Here is a 17,801-nt window from a genome sequence, read left to right as displayed (position 1 = left end):
TTCAACATAAATGCTTTAGTACCTTCTATCTGTATATATTTTCACTTCGTTGTCAAGTATCTCCTTCACGGCATTATGAGTCATATTCTGGGCTTGATTTCAAAAACAGCAAGTTCCTGCACTTCTCATCAGCTTCAGTGGGATGTGTGGGTGCTGAGCACTGCGGAAAATCAGGTCAGTCCTTTCTTTTGATCACACACCAATAACATTGAAGAAGTGGCAGGAAAAAATGTCTTTTTCCCTTCCACCTGTAGCGTTTCCTAGCATGTACCTACTTTTAATATCCACCAGAAGTATCTTGATGCTTTCGGACATGGTATAAGAGCATCCGTGTCTATGAAAAGAACAAAGAACCAGAACACGTTCATTGCTGCACAGGCTGAAAGCCAAACACATGTCTATTCTCCATCTTCCAGCAGATACACAGGTGCAATATGATCACAGGGTACTGTATGGCCTGCGTGCATATGAGGGAATACCAATTCAAGGAAATAAAAATATACTACAGACATGTGTCTCATATAATAGGACAGAGACAGTGATGGCAATTTACTATTTTCCTAGCAGTCAAATCTTCCCTGAATTTCTGACACATGTTAGAGGCAAAATCTATTCTAGGTAGAGAATTAATAAGGGACAGGGGCCAGAAGGATCTTTACTGCCAGCCAGACTGAAATTCTGCAGGCCCGGGGGAGCAGTCTCAAAGACAGCCATGAATCTTTAACCAGGAACAGCACTTGCTATAAGATAATTATCATGCAGGCAGCAAAAGCTGCAGAACACTTGTAATTTCTGAACTGTTTCAAATAACCTACCCTGTTCTCTTAGTTACAACCTTCCAGTACTCAGTAAGCAACACAACTAACATTTTTTCTTGGTGACAGTGCAACAGGTTGCTATACAGAAAGGTTCTGCTCTGCTGTGTCAATGGGGAAGGGAAAAGCCACAGGCACTTGCTTCAACTGGGTGTGTGGAAGGGAAATAAAAAGAGAAATCAGCCCAGAGTCTATAAACCATAGTCTAATGTGATGGCAACATACTGCCAACATGCTCTCTACCTGAAGGCAGCAGCTCTCATGTTTCAAAAATAGGCTGAGTTCTTGCAGGAAAGGTGTTGCAGGCAATTGTACAAGCTACTATCAGTCAATTGCTCAGTGGCTTTTTGCTTCTCTGTAAAGCAGTGACTCCAGTATGTCCTGCATGCAGCCATTCATTCAAAAAGTGCTAGTACTAGGCTGCAGAAATTTCTTGAAGTGGTAAGGTAGGTGGTCCTCCCATCCTTACTGCACGAGACACAGTAAAGGATTTAATGAAACGGCTGCTATTCTGATTGCATTTCTATAACAACAGATACATAAGACTGAGTTTTTAACTTGCCTGGAGCAATTAATTTTGCTAGATTTTGTATTTTTAAAATGAGGAATTACCTGAACTAAACCATACAAATTGTCTTGTACATAATGAAGTGGGCACTAAGTTATAGAAGAAACTGTTTACCAGGCTTAGAAAATCCTCTATCTGATGGCAGAAACAGTGTATCTATAGAAGGGATCCCTGCCCATGGGCATCTCTGAACTCCAGAAATGCTGCATTTTCTTGTTGCCTTTTCCAATCACACAAATCAAGGATATGTAGAAGAACATCTACAGCCTCCAGACTTCACAGATGTTCTCCTACACCTGGCGTAACTACTGCATTGGTTCCTAAAACAAGGAGGAAAAAAAAAAAAAAAAGACGACAGAATTGCTCCGTGTGTTTCAGTTTGTAGCTGCACCTCATCTTCTTCCTCCTTACCACTTGCCCTCTTAAGGACACATTTTGCCCTCTTAAGGATATATTTTCTACGACTGCTTTGAAGCAGTCACTTTGTCTCCCCCCAGATTCAGTATTTAGTTGTAGATTCTCTGGGCAATTAGAGCGACAAAATGGCAACGCATAAAATACAAATGCCTCCTTCCCTGAAATGCAGTATGAATAGTTTTGTCAGGTCTGCATCACTGGCTGACATTGTTTTTCAGCTTTTTCAAACCCTGTTTTGCTAAAGCATATGTACTTCATGTGCTGCTTTGGCTGGACATGCTCAGATTTCCCAGCTGTGTCCATGTTTTGAGGTCAACTACTTCAACAGAGAAATTTTTTTTCTCTCCAGAGAGAGGAAGAGTACAAAGAACAGAGTCAGGGATATAACAATTCCCCATTATAAGAGGCACCAACACAGCCAGTACTAACTGGCACCCATCTCCATAGAAATGCCATGTACTGTAAGGATAAAGAAAATGAGTTATTATCCTTTAGCCACAGGGGAAGCATCCCCAGGCACAAGGAACAATATGAGCGAGTCTGCATTGCTGCTTCTGCTGTTCCTGTACTATGGCTACAGCAGTGCTTCTCAACATTCATCCCTTGTATCTCTTCCCTCCAGGATACAGTCCATACATTATCTCTCACCCTGACTTTGCAAAGCAGCTGGCAACACATGAGGTGGCTCAGCCTAGCAGCCATGTGCCCCTTCTGTCTGCTACCTGAGTTTTCCACCTCTGCCACCAACCAATGTCTTTTTAGAAGAGTTTCAGCCCCAGTGCTGTTGGAGGTCTTCCTGGCTGTATGTATAATCCCGCCGGTTTTGTATGGACGTTCCCTGGGGCAGGTTCTGCTGTCTTCCAGAGGAACATGCTTTGAGAATTGCTGGGCTACAGACCTAGGATTCTTTATGCCACCATTAAAAAAATGAGATAAAATTTCAAACCCCCCCAACTTTACAGTAGTATTAAATAGAGTGTCCTTCACTTGCACTTCTTCCTCACTCAATACAGCGGCAACCCTCAAACCTAAAGGTACTTGGTGTCATTCAGCAGACAGCTGTGATCATAGAGAATCCCATGACAGTAAATGACGGCCAGTTTCTGGTATGCTTCAAGGTGAAATACTGCAGAATTGCCCCTTAGTAGAAAACCAATTACTTTCACTGGGATCCTCCCCAAGTAATGGCGGTTGTCACTTCTCAGATGTTCAAGATACCAGCTATTTGTACAGCTATTCCACCCTGTCTTCAACATGGAGCTCCTGACAGGTTAGCCACAAGGCACACCACTGTCATTTCAAACTGAAGTTTCTCCAGGCAGAATTCTTCATGACCCTTTTTCATTTGTACTCGGCAAATCACTTGAGAATCAATAGTGACCACCGTGCAGTCTCTTAACTGGCAAATCAACGTCCAAATTCAGCAGTGAAGGGATAAGTCAAAGGTACAAATAAACCTGCACAGCTTAATGTGTGCTCTGTGATATTAGGGGCGGAGCAGCTGAGTCAGTGAACAGCTTCCCCCCCAGAGTCACAGTCTCCAGTCACATCAGGATTGTATTATTTATTAGTGCTGAAAAGGAATGAAAGCAAAGCACTGAGTAGTGCTAAAATAATTAAAATAGTGACATTGCTGGACCAATTTTCTTTGTTCCTCGGGCCTATAGCCACAAGCTTATGATTCTCCTGGGGCTTCCTGCAATCTAAATTGGGTTAAGCTGTGGCAGTGGCTAAAGAAGCCAAGGAGCTAAAGATTAAGCAGGTGGGACTCTTTTCCTTGAGCCAATTCTGACCATATAATATAAGAGAAACAGTAACACCAAACAAGATAGAAAACTAAGGTCCTAAATCATCCAGCCAAGAGACAATTAGGGGATAAGTAGCTGCAGTTCACAGAGAAGTCTGGACTAAATCAGGAAAGCTATGCAAGGTGATGTGAACTGGCAAAGAAATAACTGGATGTACATTTTCCTTGATTCAGAGTACAAAAAGAATAATTTACAAGGAAAAAAAGAGCAAGAGGTGACACAAGGAGGAAGGCACTGGCTACAAGAAATCAAACAAAGGCAGTTCACCCTCCAGTTTATGTTATATGCTCTCTCTTCTTAAAAAAGTTCTTTTTGCTATATCCTCCCCTTCAGACCTTTGGCACCAAGACAAGTGTAATCAGCCCCAGGTCTGTAACTTTCTTACCGGTCACCTTCCTCTCCCCTCCCCTCCTCTCTCAGTATATAATTTCAGATGGTTCGTATTTCATCAGTAAGTTTGGTTCTCAGGCAATAAAAACGCAGCAGCATGTTACAATTAGCAGTGGAGTGCCTGTGCAACTGTACCTGCCTCTAAACCCACAGGAATATAAAGCTAGGCATTGCCAGGCAGGGCCTGAAACCAGGTGCAGACAAAAAGTTAAGATGGGAGGCGATAAAAGGAAACAAGACTTGCTCTTTGGCGTCAGAAGCAACATGTAATGATGGCAAGTTCATGGAGTACTTCGCACAATATGGCAGTGAGAAGAAAGACAGAGGTTGGGGGAAGATGGGATGAAATAAGAAATGTTCAAGGCTCAGGGAAGTCAGAGCCAGGGGGTCAAATACCCGATAGGTGTAAATAAATTGAGAGTTTTAGGCAACAAAAGATGAGTGGGCTGGAGTCAAGGCATCGAGAGGGAACAAATCCTGAAATGCAGCCTTCAGTACTCTAAGACTATTTTAATAGCCTTGGTTCGCTTATTGACTATTTCCTCCAGTATCTTACAACAGCTTATTTTGCACCATCCCACCAACAGAAGTGAAGTCTTTGGGGTGAGAACAAAACTTACCACATCTATGCCACTATATTCAATTACAGTGAATGTTAAGTCGCAAATAAACACAATGGAAATTTCTACTTAAAAGCAGACACACTGATGAAACCATTAATTCTTTACATTCCCTTGTTATTACGTTATCTAAGAGTATTTAATGCCTTGAGCAGGCCATTTATCCACAGACTTCTTGTCTGGACATGGACTGTATTTTGCTGGCTTTGCCTGGGCTAAGGGTTAACATTCATCTGTAGGTATTCAACTGAGTAGAAATACTCAAAGAATTAATCCAAACTAAGCTTCCTATCCCAACCAAACTGACTGTGCATAACAGAGACTCGGTGTATTTGCTTAAAGTTAGCATTTAACAAATTCACAGTGTAAAATCAGTTGACCTTGTGGCCCTTATCCAGTTCCCATTAAAACTACTGAGACCTTTCTCATTGTCTTATCTGGGAGAACTGGACCACTGACAGAAAAGGGCTGGAGCCAGACCTGTGCTGCATACAGGTTTATTTAAGCAATTCTTGTTTCTTAAAAAAGCAGCTTTGTGCATATATTCTTGTCCTTTGCGATGAGGTCAAAGTTACATGATCTGCCCAAGTGAAGTCTGAATCGAAGATATGAAGACAGGAGAAAGTGCTCTCTGGTCTCAGAGGGAGTGACAACACTTTTGTAAAAACTTGTAATCATTGACTTAGTGTTTGCTGTTGCAGCTGTGGATTTAAAGGTGATGGTCAATAAGTAATAGAAAGGGGACACAAGTTTATAAAGAGACACAGCTCCATTACAAAAGCCTGCTATCTCACACAGATCAGTCCCTCCTTACTGACTCACCCTTCTCATCTGCTGCACTGGTTTTCTAAGCAGGATGGGTTTACGTGTTCCAAGGCTCTTTGGCATACAGGCGCTTTACTTTGGTGGTGCCTCTCCTCCTGCCAGAAATGCATCAACTGCACTGCTTCCCCTCACCTGTGATGACACTGCAGTGGAAGAGGCTGCAGATCTGGCTCTGCCAGAGCAGTGTTGACCAAAAAGAGGGCTACATACTTAGTCTCTACCAAATTTTCAGTGTCTGAAAACATCCTCGGGTAAGCTACCTGCTTGTTCTGTATCTATTTCTCCCACTCCAAGAGCCCTGTGTCTGTCACTATTTCTTAGCAATATCTCTTTGAACTAAGAAATATTTCAAAAGACAAATGTAAAGTTACAATCACAGGACTCCAGAGGCCATGTCAACTTTATGCACAGATGACTAGAAACAGTTTCATCACCACTGTGGGCAATTAGAGAGCAAATCTCAGTCACGATTCTCTGCTGCCTGCCCCTGGAATAGCTCCAGGCATCAATTCAAATTTGGTATGAAACACCACTACTCTGATTTAATTTCATTTTACACCTTCCTCCCACTGCCTTGAGCAGTTGGAGTGCAAAGGCTATTAAGTCATCGTGCATTTTGCACAAAAGGTGTAAGCACTAACAGGTGTAAACACATCCAGCTTGGGACCAGGGAATTCCTTCACAGACCTCTAAATGATGACTCATTCTCCAGCAGAAATCTGAAACCAGTTCAAGTGCAAAAATTATACTGGAAATACCTATGGAATATAACTCTCATATCCTCAAGTATCTTATTTCTCTCTGTGTGCTTCATTATTATTTTGTGTTACAATAGCTGAATCTACTGGCACTGGCCAGGAACAACTTGAAATGAGTGCACAAGGCCCACAGCACACACGGCACTGTGGAAACATGCTACTAACACTCCCTGCCATGCTTGCTCACTTCCCATAATCTTACCTGAAAGGCTAATTTCCAAACCCTTAAAAAAAAATCAGGCTTATTGCTAGATGTTTAAAGATCTGAACTGGCAAGGATATGACACTACTTCCTGCTGCTCTCACAAGGACATAGTTTCTGCAGTCACGCTCTGGTCTCCAGCAATCTGAGATCTCACAACTAAAGATGCAGACTGTGCTGTGTTTTGCACTATGTTCTCTATATTGCTTTGCTCAGGTGTCAGAATGTGCCCACTAAGCAACTGGATCAGGTCCCTTGAGAATTTTTTCCACATAGGATGACTCTGAGCTGGCCCAGAAGCCACATCACTAGTCATGGAGTTAGGTACTTAGCCCCCCATCCTGAGGCTATTTCCTACTGACAGTAGTTAGAGGATGCCTGTGACCACCCTAGAGTGCAGCATGGTGGGTGCAGACATGCTGAAAAACACTTCATTCATCTCCCTGCTTCCCCCTTCTCCTGTGCCAAGTATATCTCAACACAGAAGAATTCTGGTCCTTGTTTGTGGTTTGATCTGTCACTTAATTCCCTAGAGACTCAACTTATTGCCTTAGGGCATTTGTCATTTGGGGGTTTAATTTACTTTTATTCTTATATTTTGCATCTAATACACTTATCCTGTTAATAAGGTGTTTCAAGACACTGTAACAACAAACTAGACAACCTAAGTCCTTTGTCACATTTTTGCTGCTGCTGGGACTGAATACATAAGGAGCAGTCAGCTACACCAGGGATATTCATGGACAGTAACAATCCTATGCAACCTTCTATTCACCTCAAAAAAATCAAGAGTTGGTTTTTGTATCAGTCAGTGGTCCTTCCTCTCATTTTTTTAGCCAACACTCAGGATAAAAACATTTTCAAAGTTACTTCAAATTCAAACCTGCCCTTAAGCAACCTGTGGTTCAGTTTTGCTCTAATTGAAACTAATGAGCCATCTGCTATTAACTTACATGCAAGTAGGACAGAGCCTTTCTCTCATACGAGATGCTCGTGATTAACTTCACTGACAGGCACTTAACCAAAATTACAAAACATACCAAAATATTTAATTTCTTTCCCTTGCACAGGTCACCCTGCTACAAAGGCAATGCTGTGCTGCTGCTGCATCTCTTCTGTCCCCCAGGCTCCCCAGCCTGCATTGCAGCATCAATCCCAGCATCAGCAGCACTGAGGAAGGGATCTTTTTGACAATGCAGAAAAAAGGTTTTTTTCAATACTAAGCAGATGTCAAAAAGGCCTTTTCATAACGATCTTTTAATGAAAATTAAAATAATGATGATGAAACCTTCAGAGATCTGCTGAGCTCTGAATAAACCCCAAATTATCCTTTCCCCAACGGAGGATGTTACATGCAGAATCAGGTAGACAAAAAGATGTGTAGATTTTATAATAACCTCATCCATGTATGAGACCTGATATTACACATTAGAGCTACAGGCAACAGGAAATACAGTTGGGTCCACCCTGGTTGCATTTAGTATTTCCAAGATCACCGAGCTTTACAATCAGACTTCATGATTCAGCTGAGTAAAGCCATCTACCATCAAACACATTTGATTATAAGAACATTTCTTTAATGAGATATGTGTGTGCTTTTGCCTCCAGAATACCCAAACAATCAACTTGAAAGCTCAAGTCACCAGTCCCAACTTTGGAACACTTTAAAGATACACATTTTTCTTGGCTATTACTTCTTCAGCAAGTTAGATATATTTGAAGTTACAAGGCTGTACCACATGCTGCACTACCCAAAAAACACAGTTTTGTGAAATGGCAATTACTCTTTGGCCAGTCCCAGTTTCTGTTTACTGATGTAACCTGTATTACCTACCATATTAAGGAGACCTGTCATCATGGTATTTAGGTACCTGGTACATAAACAGATTTCTATTAGTTCCTTCCACAGAAGGATCTATGCAGCCAGGTGTGGGGATACTGCCACACTGCTGCACCTCAGCTTCACTCTTTGTCAAAATAGCTTTTGATCTTTTCACAGCCTTCAAAATTACACTTATAATTAAACCTCAGGATTAGTATAGATAAACCTTGAGAGCTCAGCGCAAGGCACTGCCAGATTACTTCTTTGAACACTTAGGGAAAAAAGAGGATATGAAAATATAAAAAATGGTATAAACCATGATACATTGCATATGTAAGAATATAACTTAGAGACAAAGGTAACAAAACAATTTACTCATTCTTTCTATTTATTTTCTATTTATTTTGCTCTTTTATATTTAAAGGGTTTAATATTACAAGTATATATGGTAGAGCTCACATAGAATCACTACCCCAGCCTCTTTCTCGAGGTCTCTATACTGTGTGACTAGAATAGTTTGCATCACTTGGTCTCCTCAGAACTCAAGAACAGATATTTCTTAGTAGTATAAGAAAGTACTACTTCCAAGTAATATAAAAAAAAAAAGCCAGGAGTAGTCCAGCCTTCAGATGCGCTATTGACTGGTCTTTAGTTGCTGTTAAACAGAAATCAAAACTGAAGCCAAAACTGTACAGATACTGGTCCCAGACTCTTACAAGACTCTTGCCCCATAAAGCATTTGCTCCATATACCAGTGAAATCAACTAGGAATGAATGAATACTGCTCTCATGCAGTTTTGTCTTTTTCTTCCTCTTCAGCAAAGACATAACCTCAGCCTAAACATACAGTTAACACTCACATCTAAATTCATTAGGATGTATAAATGACAGCAGATCTCTTCTCAGCTTTCCACTACAGAAAATAAAATACGATCTTATTAAACTGTATCCTTGATAAATATCCTGGAAAGGTGCTTACCTGTATCTACAGTGGAAGGAGAACAAGGAGCTGCACCATGCAGCAGCTCATCTTTCTGTACTACATGATGTAATCACTAGCTATATGGAGCTGTTCTTTTAGTCTTTCCCTGTCCCTCTCTCATGGAAATATGTTTGCCCGAAAGTTGAGCCCTAACTCTTTGTGCTCCTGTGCTACAGTCAGCTGAACAAAAGTTTCTGGACTTAAGCACAGGCTCAGAACTCAAGCACTAGATTCAGAGTTTGAGTCAGAGACATTCATGTAGATAGGCAAGTTCTCTCATATCACTTTCTGATATCTGAGAGAATATTTAAGTTGTCTGCATCAACACAGTCATTGCCTCTCTACAGCAAGTGCAAAGCATCCATGTTTGAAGAAGACACTACTCTTAAGAAATAAAATATTTCTGTTTCTAAAGCCTACTGGGAATGTTCCATGTTAGCAGTTTCTAATTATTTGTGGTATTTATCGTCTCGTTCTTAATGAAGCCAAAAGAACCTACCTTTCAAATCTAATCATAAAATGCAGTTGACAGCGAAAACATCACCATGTTTAGTCCTTATTCTCGGGTTCTGGTTCATGCCAGAACCAGAAGGATAAAACTGACTCTAAAAGGCTGTTCTTTAATTAAAGCTGGCTGGATGCATGACCAAGCCTGTTCTAACAGGGCCCAAATCTCACACACTTTGCCACCATCAAGAATTTGTCCCATAGGGTGTTCATTTTTCACAGTATCTGTGTGTCCCACCCATGTGTTTTGTGTTTCTCCATCTCTCCCTTTTATGTGTCCCTACTTTGTTCTATACAAAACTGGGGTATGAGCCTTTCTTTTTTTATTTGCAGATCACTGGTTCTGTTTTCTATCTCATCTTGGATGTAGTAGATACTGAATGCCATGTACTCAGCAAAAAGCTGTGGAAGAACTGTAGAGTCAGATTTGCTCATACAGTTGTAAGAATTTTATTTTCTTATTTAATCTTAGATATAATGAGCTACTCAGGTACTACTGATCACAGCAAAATCCCTACACATGCTTTCAGTAGGCTGAAGAGGTTAGAATAAATTAAACCCCATTTTATAAGGCCCACAGTTTTCCTCTGTACTTGAGTCAGTTTATAGACTGGTAAGATTTATTTTTAAAAATGAAAATTAAAAGAACGTTTTTAACCAAAACTAATAAGCAGACATAACTAAATAGTCATGCTAGGACACTATTTAGGATAAAAGGTTTACTTTTTATAGCAACCCTCTAAGAGTTTATTTTAAAGACAGTCTGTCAAGAAGGGAATAAAAGAAACTCACTTTTATATAACATGCGAATTTTGGTTTAGTTTAATTCCACTTTTATTCTGACAACTTTGCAAAAATTGTACTGAAAGAGGAGAAAAAAAGAAAGCTCAGCAAGAGAAGCTGCAAAGACAGAAAGTGATCTAAGACTGTTGCTACAGGTGACCAAAACGATTCTGAACGAGTGAAAAAAACTTGTAAAATGAAGAATGATAAGAAAGAAGTTTCACATGAAAAGAAAAGAAATTATTATTAAATTGTCCTGGACTGCTTCTTAGGTCAGTTTTCATTTTTAAATGAAAAACTGTAAAAAAAAATAAATCTGCTTACAGTGCTTTCAGCAGGAAAAGGGTGCAAAGAATATCTGGTCAATATGGCTTCTGTGAAATAAGGTTTATTCTGTGAACAATGGCTTCTGTGAAATCAAGAAATGTGTGTGCTAGAAGCCTTGACCATAAAGGTGGCAATATTTAAGAAGCACTCAGAGAATATACATTGAACTTTTAAACATAAAGGCATATGGATAAAAACATCATGGATAGTAATAGGCCAGTATTTTTTTCTGCCATAAAGTAAGAGTTTCTTTGTGTGCAAGGGTGATCTTACTGTGCCACTAAACTGGTTTAGGGTCTTTCCTACCACTCCTGTTCCTTACTATGGACACAGGGAGAAGGAGTAAGGTGGAAGATCAACGACTGGATCCAGACACTGAGCTGAGCTCTCTGGGTTCTAGTGTGGGAAGCCTGGCCAGGGAAAGCACTCTGTGACACTTGGGCACTCCTTAGCTGCCAGAAGAGTGGCCTTGTGTAGGGCTTCCTGCAGTCAAGCACTGCACCTGGATAGCTCACAATTACACTGGGGAAGATCTGACCTTTAAAGGAGATGCTTAGAAATGTGCTTCATTGTCATTTGATTATTAATACAACTTTTTTTTTCTTGCAAAGAATTTCATGATTGCAAGGGGAAAATGAACCACCCACTCACTAGGTACTAGATGATCAGTGCAAAGCGTGCAATATTAATTGTTTCTAAATGTTTATATTGTTTAGGTTTACGGTCAATGCAAAGCAATTATCTACATTAATCAGGCAAGAAATATTGCTCATCTAAATACTTATGAGTGCATTTTACAACCAGGTATGTCTTTATTTAACACACTTACTTTAAATGAGACTAGAAAAACACTCTTTACCATATAGCATTACTTTAAACTTTAATTGTAATTACGGCACCACAGCATCTTCATTACCTTTCAGCTGCCCTAATTTTCTCAAGTCAGTGATCATAAGGCCAGTGCAGTGCTGCAGCTCAAAGCCGTGCAGTAATAATTGTTTTCATCTCTGGTAAACCCAGCATAGCCTCTACATGGGCTCTTACCCTCTGGTCCAAAAAGCATTTTTATGGGTTTCTGAAAGGCAAGTGAGAACAGCAAGGCCACTGTCAGTAGGCTAAGCTTTTTTCTGCAGTGTCTTTGCCTCCACTCTAACATTTTTATGGGTCTGTAAATTCATAAAGATTCAAAATCATTAAGTGAATCAAGCCACATATTGTTATTCTGGGGGACTGCAGGACAAGTGGATACAGTTGGGGCATAGATGCATTTACAGTGACCTACACTATCAACATGCTCTGATGGTTATGCTTTCTCTAATGACATTGTTTTGTTTGAATAAAAAGTTCCACACAGATGTATTTGGACAGTATGTCCTGACTGCCCAGCTGATGACTGTCCAACCGAGCCCAAATATTTGGAGGCTGCTGTTCAAAGCCTTGCCAAGTTCAATGAAGATAGTGAACAAATTCATTCTTTTTCTGACTTCAGTGTCACAAGAACTTCAATGCAGGTAAGCCAAAGCTCATCTGACTTGCTTTAGCCCTCAAGGAGTATGCATCCACTTGTTTTACTTTATATGATTTGTTATGTCTTACAGATCCTTTACAATTTGTATCTGTTTAGTACAGAGAATACTTCTTTGCAGAATTCTCCCAGGAAATGAGCATCTGCATTGATCCAAGACTTTGACTCCATTTACTGCAAAAAGAAGGGCTTTATGTAAAACTCAAGACACAGATTTGCAAAGTTTAAGAAAGCTTCACTGTGAGCTCTGTCTTCTGCCACCACCATGAATTAGTGACTCCCTAGTAGAAAGTATTAAATAAAGAACAGTCATCTCTTCCAACACATACCTATAACTCACTGAATGAGTTTAAACATGGCTGAAAACTAATTTTCAGAGTTAATGATATCCTGGGTAGATTCCATTTGTTTACCACAGTAATATCCAGTCTATCTAAAATTCATTATGTATAGATAACAAGGTGGTTTTCACTCTTTGTCTCAAACTATTAGATAGTACAATATAGTATTTAATCGCTCCCATTTTCCAACCCTTGAGGTATTTGCATTTCAGAAATAGAAAAAGTGATCCTGTTCATTAAAGCAGCCAGATATTATCCACAAGACATTGAAGAGGGTCTTTGGATATGTAGTTCTATGTGGATGCTAACTTATTACAAAACCCAAACTCATTTCAGCTACAGCTAATCCAGGAGTTACTAAAATTGTGCATATATTAGTAAAAAGCAACCAGGCAATAAAGCAACAAATCATTCTCCTGTAATACAACTAACAGTAATGTCCCAAGCATAACCTGCTCTTCCACAGTTAGCAGAAGTGTTACATCTCTTTCAAGGTCTGTAGGATTCTTCCTTCTTCCTGACAGATGGCACGAGGTCTAATTGCCACTGGTCTCTCATTAACAGTGGGTCATTGGTCCTGCATATTTTGTAGAGTTTTTAACTCGGCAGACATCATGCTCCAAAACTGACACAATTGCTGACATCTCCAAGTGCAAGCCACTCCCATCAGAACTAGCTGTAAGTATTTTTCCTTGTATAAACACTTATTTTTCATATACTATAATTCCTTAGTGAATACTTAGCCTATCCCTTTGGTTCTTAGCAGACAAGGATCAAAGCCCACAGGTGTCTTTTTATGGGTTATAGCTCAATACTGTCTTTCATCTGTACAAACTGCTTTAGAATAGAGAATACATTTCAGTAAAAGTTCTGAGTTCTTACCTAGAAGACCATGAATAAAGAAAACAGAAAAAAACACCATCCAGAAAAAGGCGGGGTAGCCATTGCCTTACAAAACTGAATCATTCTTAAGGATTTCTTCCGAGTAAACAGACACAGACGATAAATCACAAACAATGCATAAAGTACTACAATCAGATCAGCTAAGGAAAACATTTATGAACTCCAGAAAAAATTATAAGAGAAACTGAAAGTCTAAATGGGCATGCTGCCAAGAGGTAAGAATTCAAGCCTCATCTGAACTGAGCTCCAAGCCATGTTACCTACAGCCCAGTAAAAACACAACTATTAGAAACAACATTTTTTCACAGTTTCTTTCACTAGTATGGTATGAAATTGGTTTTGCCTGAAAAATGGTATTATGTTCTATTATAAACTTGCCTGCATGGATATATTCTGCTGCAGCAGCGCTTAAGTGTGCTGTTATAGCTGGGCCTTAAGTAGCCAGCTTAGTTTTACTATCATGTTACCTAACCCTCCTTTGCAAACATAAAGCCTTTTTTCAAAATGCGGCCTGTCTTTGTGAGCTTGTCAATCCCAAAATAAAAGTTTGCCCAAGCTGCTTATCCCTACAAATACGTGTAGAAGCTATAACTATTCAGCCTTTCATAATCACTTATTTGACAAGATAGGAGCTAAGTATCAGTGCTACAATGTGAAAAAAATGCTTGCATTTTCTTCTTCCAGCAGATAGATCTCTGCAAAAGCTCTGTAGTAACAGTCACTTGGAACATGAACGATTTGTCACAATATCCTGTGAAATCTACAGTCTGCAGGTATTTGTTAATCTAATCTTAATATTGCAAGAGTAATAGTCCTTTACAAAACAAGAATTGAACTCTTGAAAGCCCAGCCATTTTTAACTCTTCTTATTCACAAAGATATGGGCTTCAAGAAAGTGATAAGGCCAAATCAGGAATAAATCTCTCTTGTGCTAGGTGGATAAAAAGGCAATAGAATAAGTATAGAGTCAATCATACAGAATGTGCTCAGAATGTTCTATAAAGAAATTGTAAATAACAAAAGGAATACAAAGAGCAATAACTGCGTAGTTACTCAACTTTCATGCACCAACCTCCACTGGCATAAGAAGTAGTTACATCTGTCTATCCTTTGAGCTTCTATTCTGCAGCTATTTTTTGCAGCTGGAGTTGCAGCAGATCCTTAGTGTGAAAGGTGACCTTCATATCTGAAAGAATTTGGAATAGCTTCAATATAGGTAATGCTTACTGTCTGTTATTTAGGATCCTGCCACTGAAGAGAGGAAACTGCAAGCTATCCAGACATCTGGAAACCCAGCCAGAATCATCAACAAACTTTCCCTTCAGAAACTGATCCTTTCTCCCCACACCTAGAAAAACCAGTGGGCTCAGTTAAAATTCTAGCCCCTTCAACTGAGGACATCTCTTTCCAAAACCTAACAGAAAGTTAGAATGAACATAAAGATCGAAAGCCAGTTCCACCTGAGACTGCAGGATCTGCGCCCAGTTTTGACAGAGTAGACTCAGTAGACAAACAAGACTTGACCAAACCAGTTGCTGGACTGGTTATTCTCCCTTTTCCTGAAGAATTTTCTCTATCAGAATCATGCCCAGGGGAAGCGAAGGTGATAAATTCTATCCTTCAGCCTTTGCTACCTAAAAAGCCTACCAAAGTGTAGCCAGCATCCAGTCACCTCAACTACCTGCAACAAAATAACAGCCACAACGGCAACCTGGTCTTTCAATTTGTGTAATATCTTTAAATAAACAAAATGCTTATTACAATTTCATCTTTGGAGTTCTCAGTTTTAAGAAAGCACAAGAATAGATTAGAAAAAGAAATTTAACTGGAGCATTTTCCAACAAAATAATTTGGATTTTAATTCTAAAATTCCTCCCATCAATAAGAGCATACAGGAAAGGTAACTGAGGAGGGTAAAAGAACTTGGAGGGCTGAGACAGCCCAAAGGCATCAGAAAAAAGTACCCTCGGTAGCAAAAGTCTGTCAGGGCACCGTGCGGGCTGGCTGCTGCGCAGGGGACGTGAGAGGGAGCCGAGCGTGATGAGCAGGCTGGCAGGGCAGGGTCTGTGCCGTGGTACCTGGGCGAGGCGAGCAGGGACGGCAGCCGGGTTCCAGGGAGAGGCCAGATCACCCCGTGAGCTCATGGGCGGTGAGGCAGGCCTGAGGTGATGCCAGGAACAGGAGCTAGCAAGTCAGGGACGGTATCTGGTCTGATTATGGTAACCAGAGTCAGACAGAGCCCAGGGATCTCCACGCAAGTCCACGGTGATGAGGCAGGTCGGAGCTCAGGCCAGGAAGACAGGCTGTGGGTCCGGATCTGGTCTGGATCAGCAGGGCCCACGGCCAGGCACGGTCCTGTACCTCAGGCAGGGCCACAGTGCCACAGCCGCAGCTTAGGGCAGCTCTGCGGGAAGCAGGTGGGGTTGGCCCTGGCTGTGGCCTCCCCACAGCGCTCCCCGGGAGCCTGTCCCCAAGGCCACCGAGGGACGGGGCACAGCCCCAGCCCGTGCTGTCACTGCGCTGGCCCTGAGCCCTGGCATCCAAGGAGGGGGGATGCTCCGAGCGCCCCGAGTCACACCCGGAGTAATGGTGTATCAACAGGGAAGAGGACTTCAACGCTGTCTAGCATTAAAAGCTAGTGGGCTTTTATTATTTTATGGGTTAACTTCTTAATTAAAATGTGATGAGCTTAGCCTATTTTTTTATTTCCCCTGGAAGATCTCAAGAAAGATTCTTTCTTTCCTAATGCTTTATACCCTCGCTTAAAGAAAGTGGAAAAGGCTATGCATGCGTGGAACCTCTGCACATAATTCTGGCTGGCGGAGAATCAAGCCCACGCTAATCAGATTCTTCTGTTTTACTGACCCTGCTGTGCAGGAAAAATGATGATTTACAAAATCAGCCTAATTCTTCCTTGAGATAGGTCATATTAACTGCTTTATAATAAAAACCACAGGGACACTCTACAGCCTGTAGCTAAGAAAAATCAATTTCACTAAAGCCAGACATAGCAACTGTACTGACAACAACAAATATAAATAAAAGAAGAAGAAGAGTGAACATGGGAAAGAAATGGCATTTGTGGCCAGGATTACACTGATATTTGCAATAATTATGGGGTTCATATAACACTACAGAGCCTTTCTCCAGTTGCCAGATCTGTAAAATCATTTGTACAAAAAAACCCCCATCAATAAAATATTGTTTCTGAAGCTTTTATGCTGTTGAATGATCCCTAGAGACACTGGATAATTTTTCCATTCAAAGAGTCTTTCAACAAAAAATTATGGTTTTGTTAAAGTATTCTGGCATTAAGAAATTTGATTAAAATGTATTCTTTTATTACTATAAATAAAATATAAATAAAAGTATTATTTTGAGTGGAGACAAAATAATATTGAAATACTGTATGGAGTTATGTTCACAACAAATATGCGTGTTTTTTCAGTTTGCAAAACTTTAAAACATACATTTTATATAAAGGAGTAATTTAATTGCTTCAAAGATTAAAATAAGCCAGAAAGTGCTATGTGAAACACATCAACAGAGCCAAAAATTTCAATTCCACATCATGAGAAATTTCAACATATTTTGATTTCATTCATTTCATTGTGGAAAACAATTCAAAATCAGGTAGTTTGCCAAAAATCATAAAGTTCAAATTCTATCCAATTTTTATCACAGTATGAGCTCTAGGCTTTGTCAGCATTCTCCTTTTTATCAAGTCATCAAATTACAGCATCTTGTTTTTCCCTTGGGAAGTTTCACCTTTGCCAGCTCAGGTTTCCCTAACACAACCAATGTGTTGTAGCTCCCTGCACAGGTGTCACTCCATGTCCTCAGACAGAGCAGGGCTGGCTTTAGTGACAAGAGCATTGGGGCAAGAGACTGTCACACTTCAGTGATTTTCAAAATGCTTTTTTTTGCCCCTCTCTTCAGTTAATCCCCATACTTCTCACTTCTGCTATTTAATAATGTGATTTATTTTATTAACTGTTTGCATGTTGATTCTAATCTCACTGTGGCTCCATCAGTTTAATGACATTACTGAGATTTATAACAACATATGTAACTGGATTGTTCCCCAAAAGGAGTACTGGTGAAGAAATCTTCTTCATTAACTGCTGGCCACAGCCAAGAATACCCTGTTTCACTTAGTTCTCTTTCTTGACTACAGCTTCTTATAATAGTAAATTGAGCAGGAACAG

The 17,801-nt window shown here is 40.3% G+C and overlaps 1 protein-coding gene across 1 annotated transcript; it reads left to right on the top strand.

The window, feature by feature from the left end:
• Positions 1–5,474: 5,474 nt before the first annotated feature.
• On the top strand, positions 5,475–15,250 carry FETUB (fetuin B). The gene is given in 10 exon segments (XM_026855245.1): positions 5,475–5,617; positions 5,619–5,694; positions 10,048–10,155; positions 11,541–11,628; positions 12,169–12,335; positions 13,255–13,368; positions 14,278–14,302; positions 14,305–14,366; positions 14,835–14,877; positions 14,880–15,250. Coding segments are annotated over 10 exon segments (1,197 nt in total).
• The last annotated feature ends 2,551 nt before the right edge of the window (positions 15,251–17,801 follow it).

This window comes from Athene cunicularia, assembly GCF_003259725.1.
Source record: "Athene cunicularia isolate RWA chromosome 9 unlocalized genomic scaffold, athCun1 chr9_part1, whole genome shotgun sequence".
Taxonomy (NCBI): Eukaryota; Metazoa; Chordata; class Aves; order Strigiformes; family Strigidae; genus Athene; species Athene cunicularia.
The sequence above is the reverse complement of the archived record's forward strand: the minus strand, read 5'-3'. Positions and strand labels throughout refer to the sequence as shown.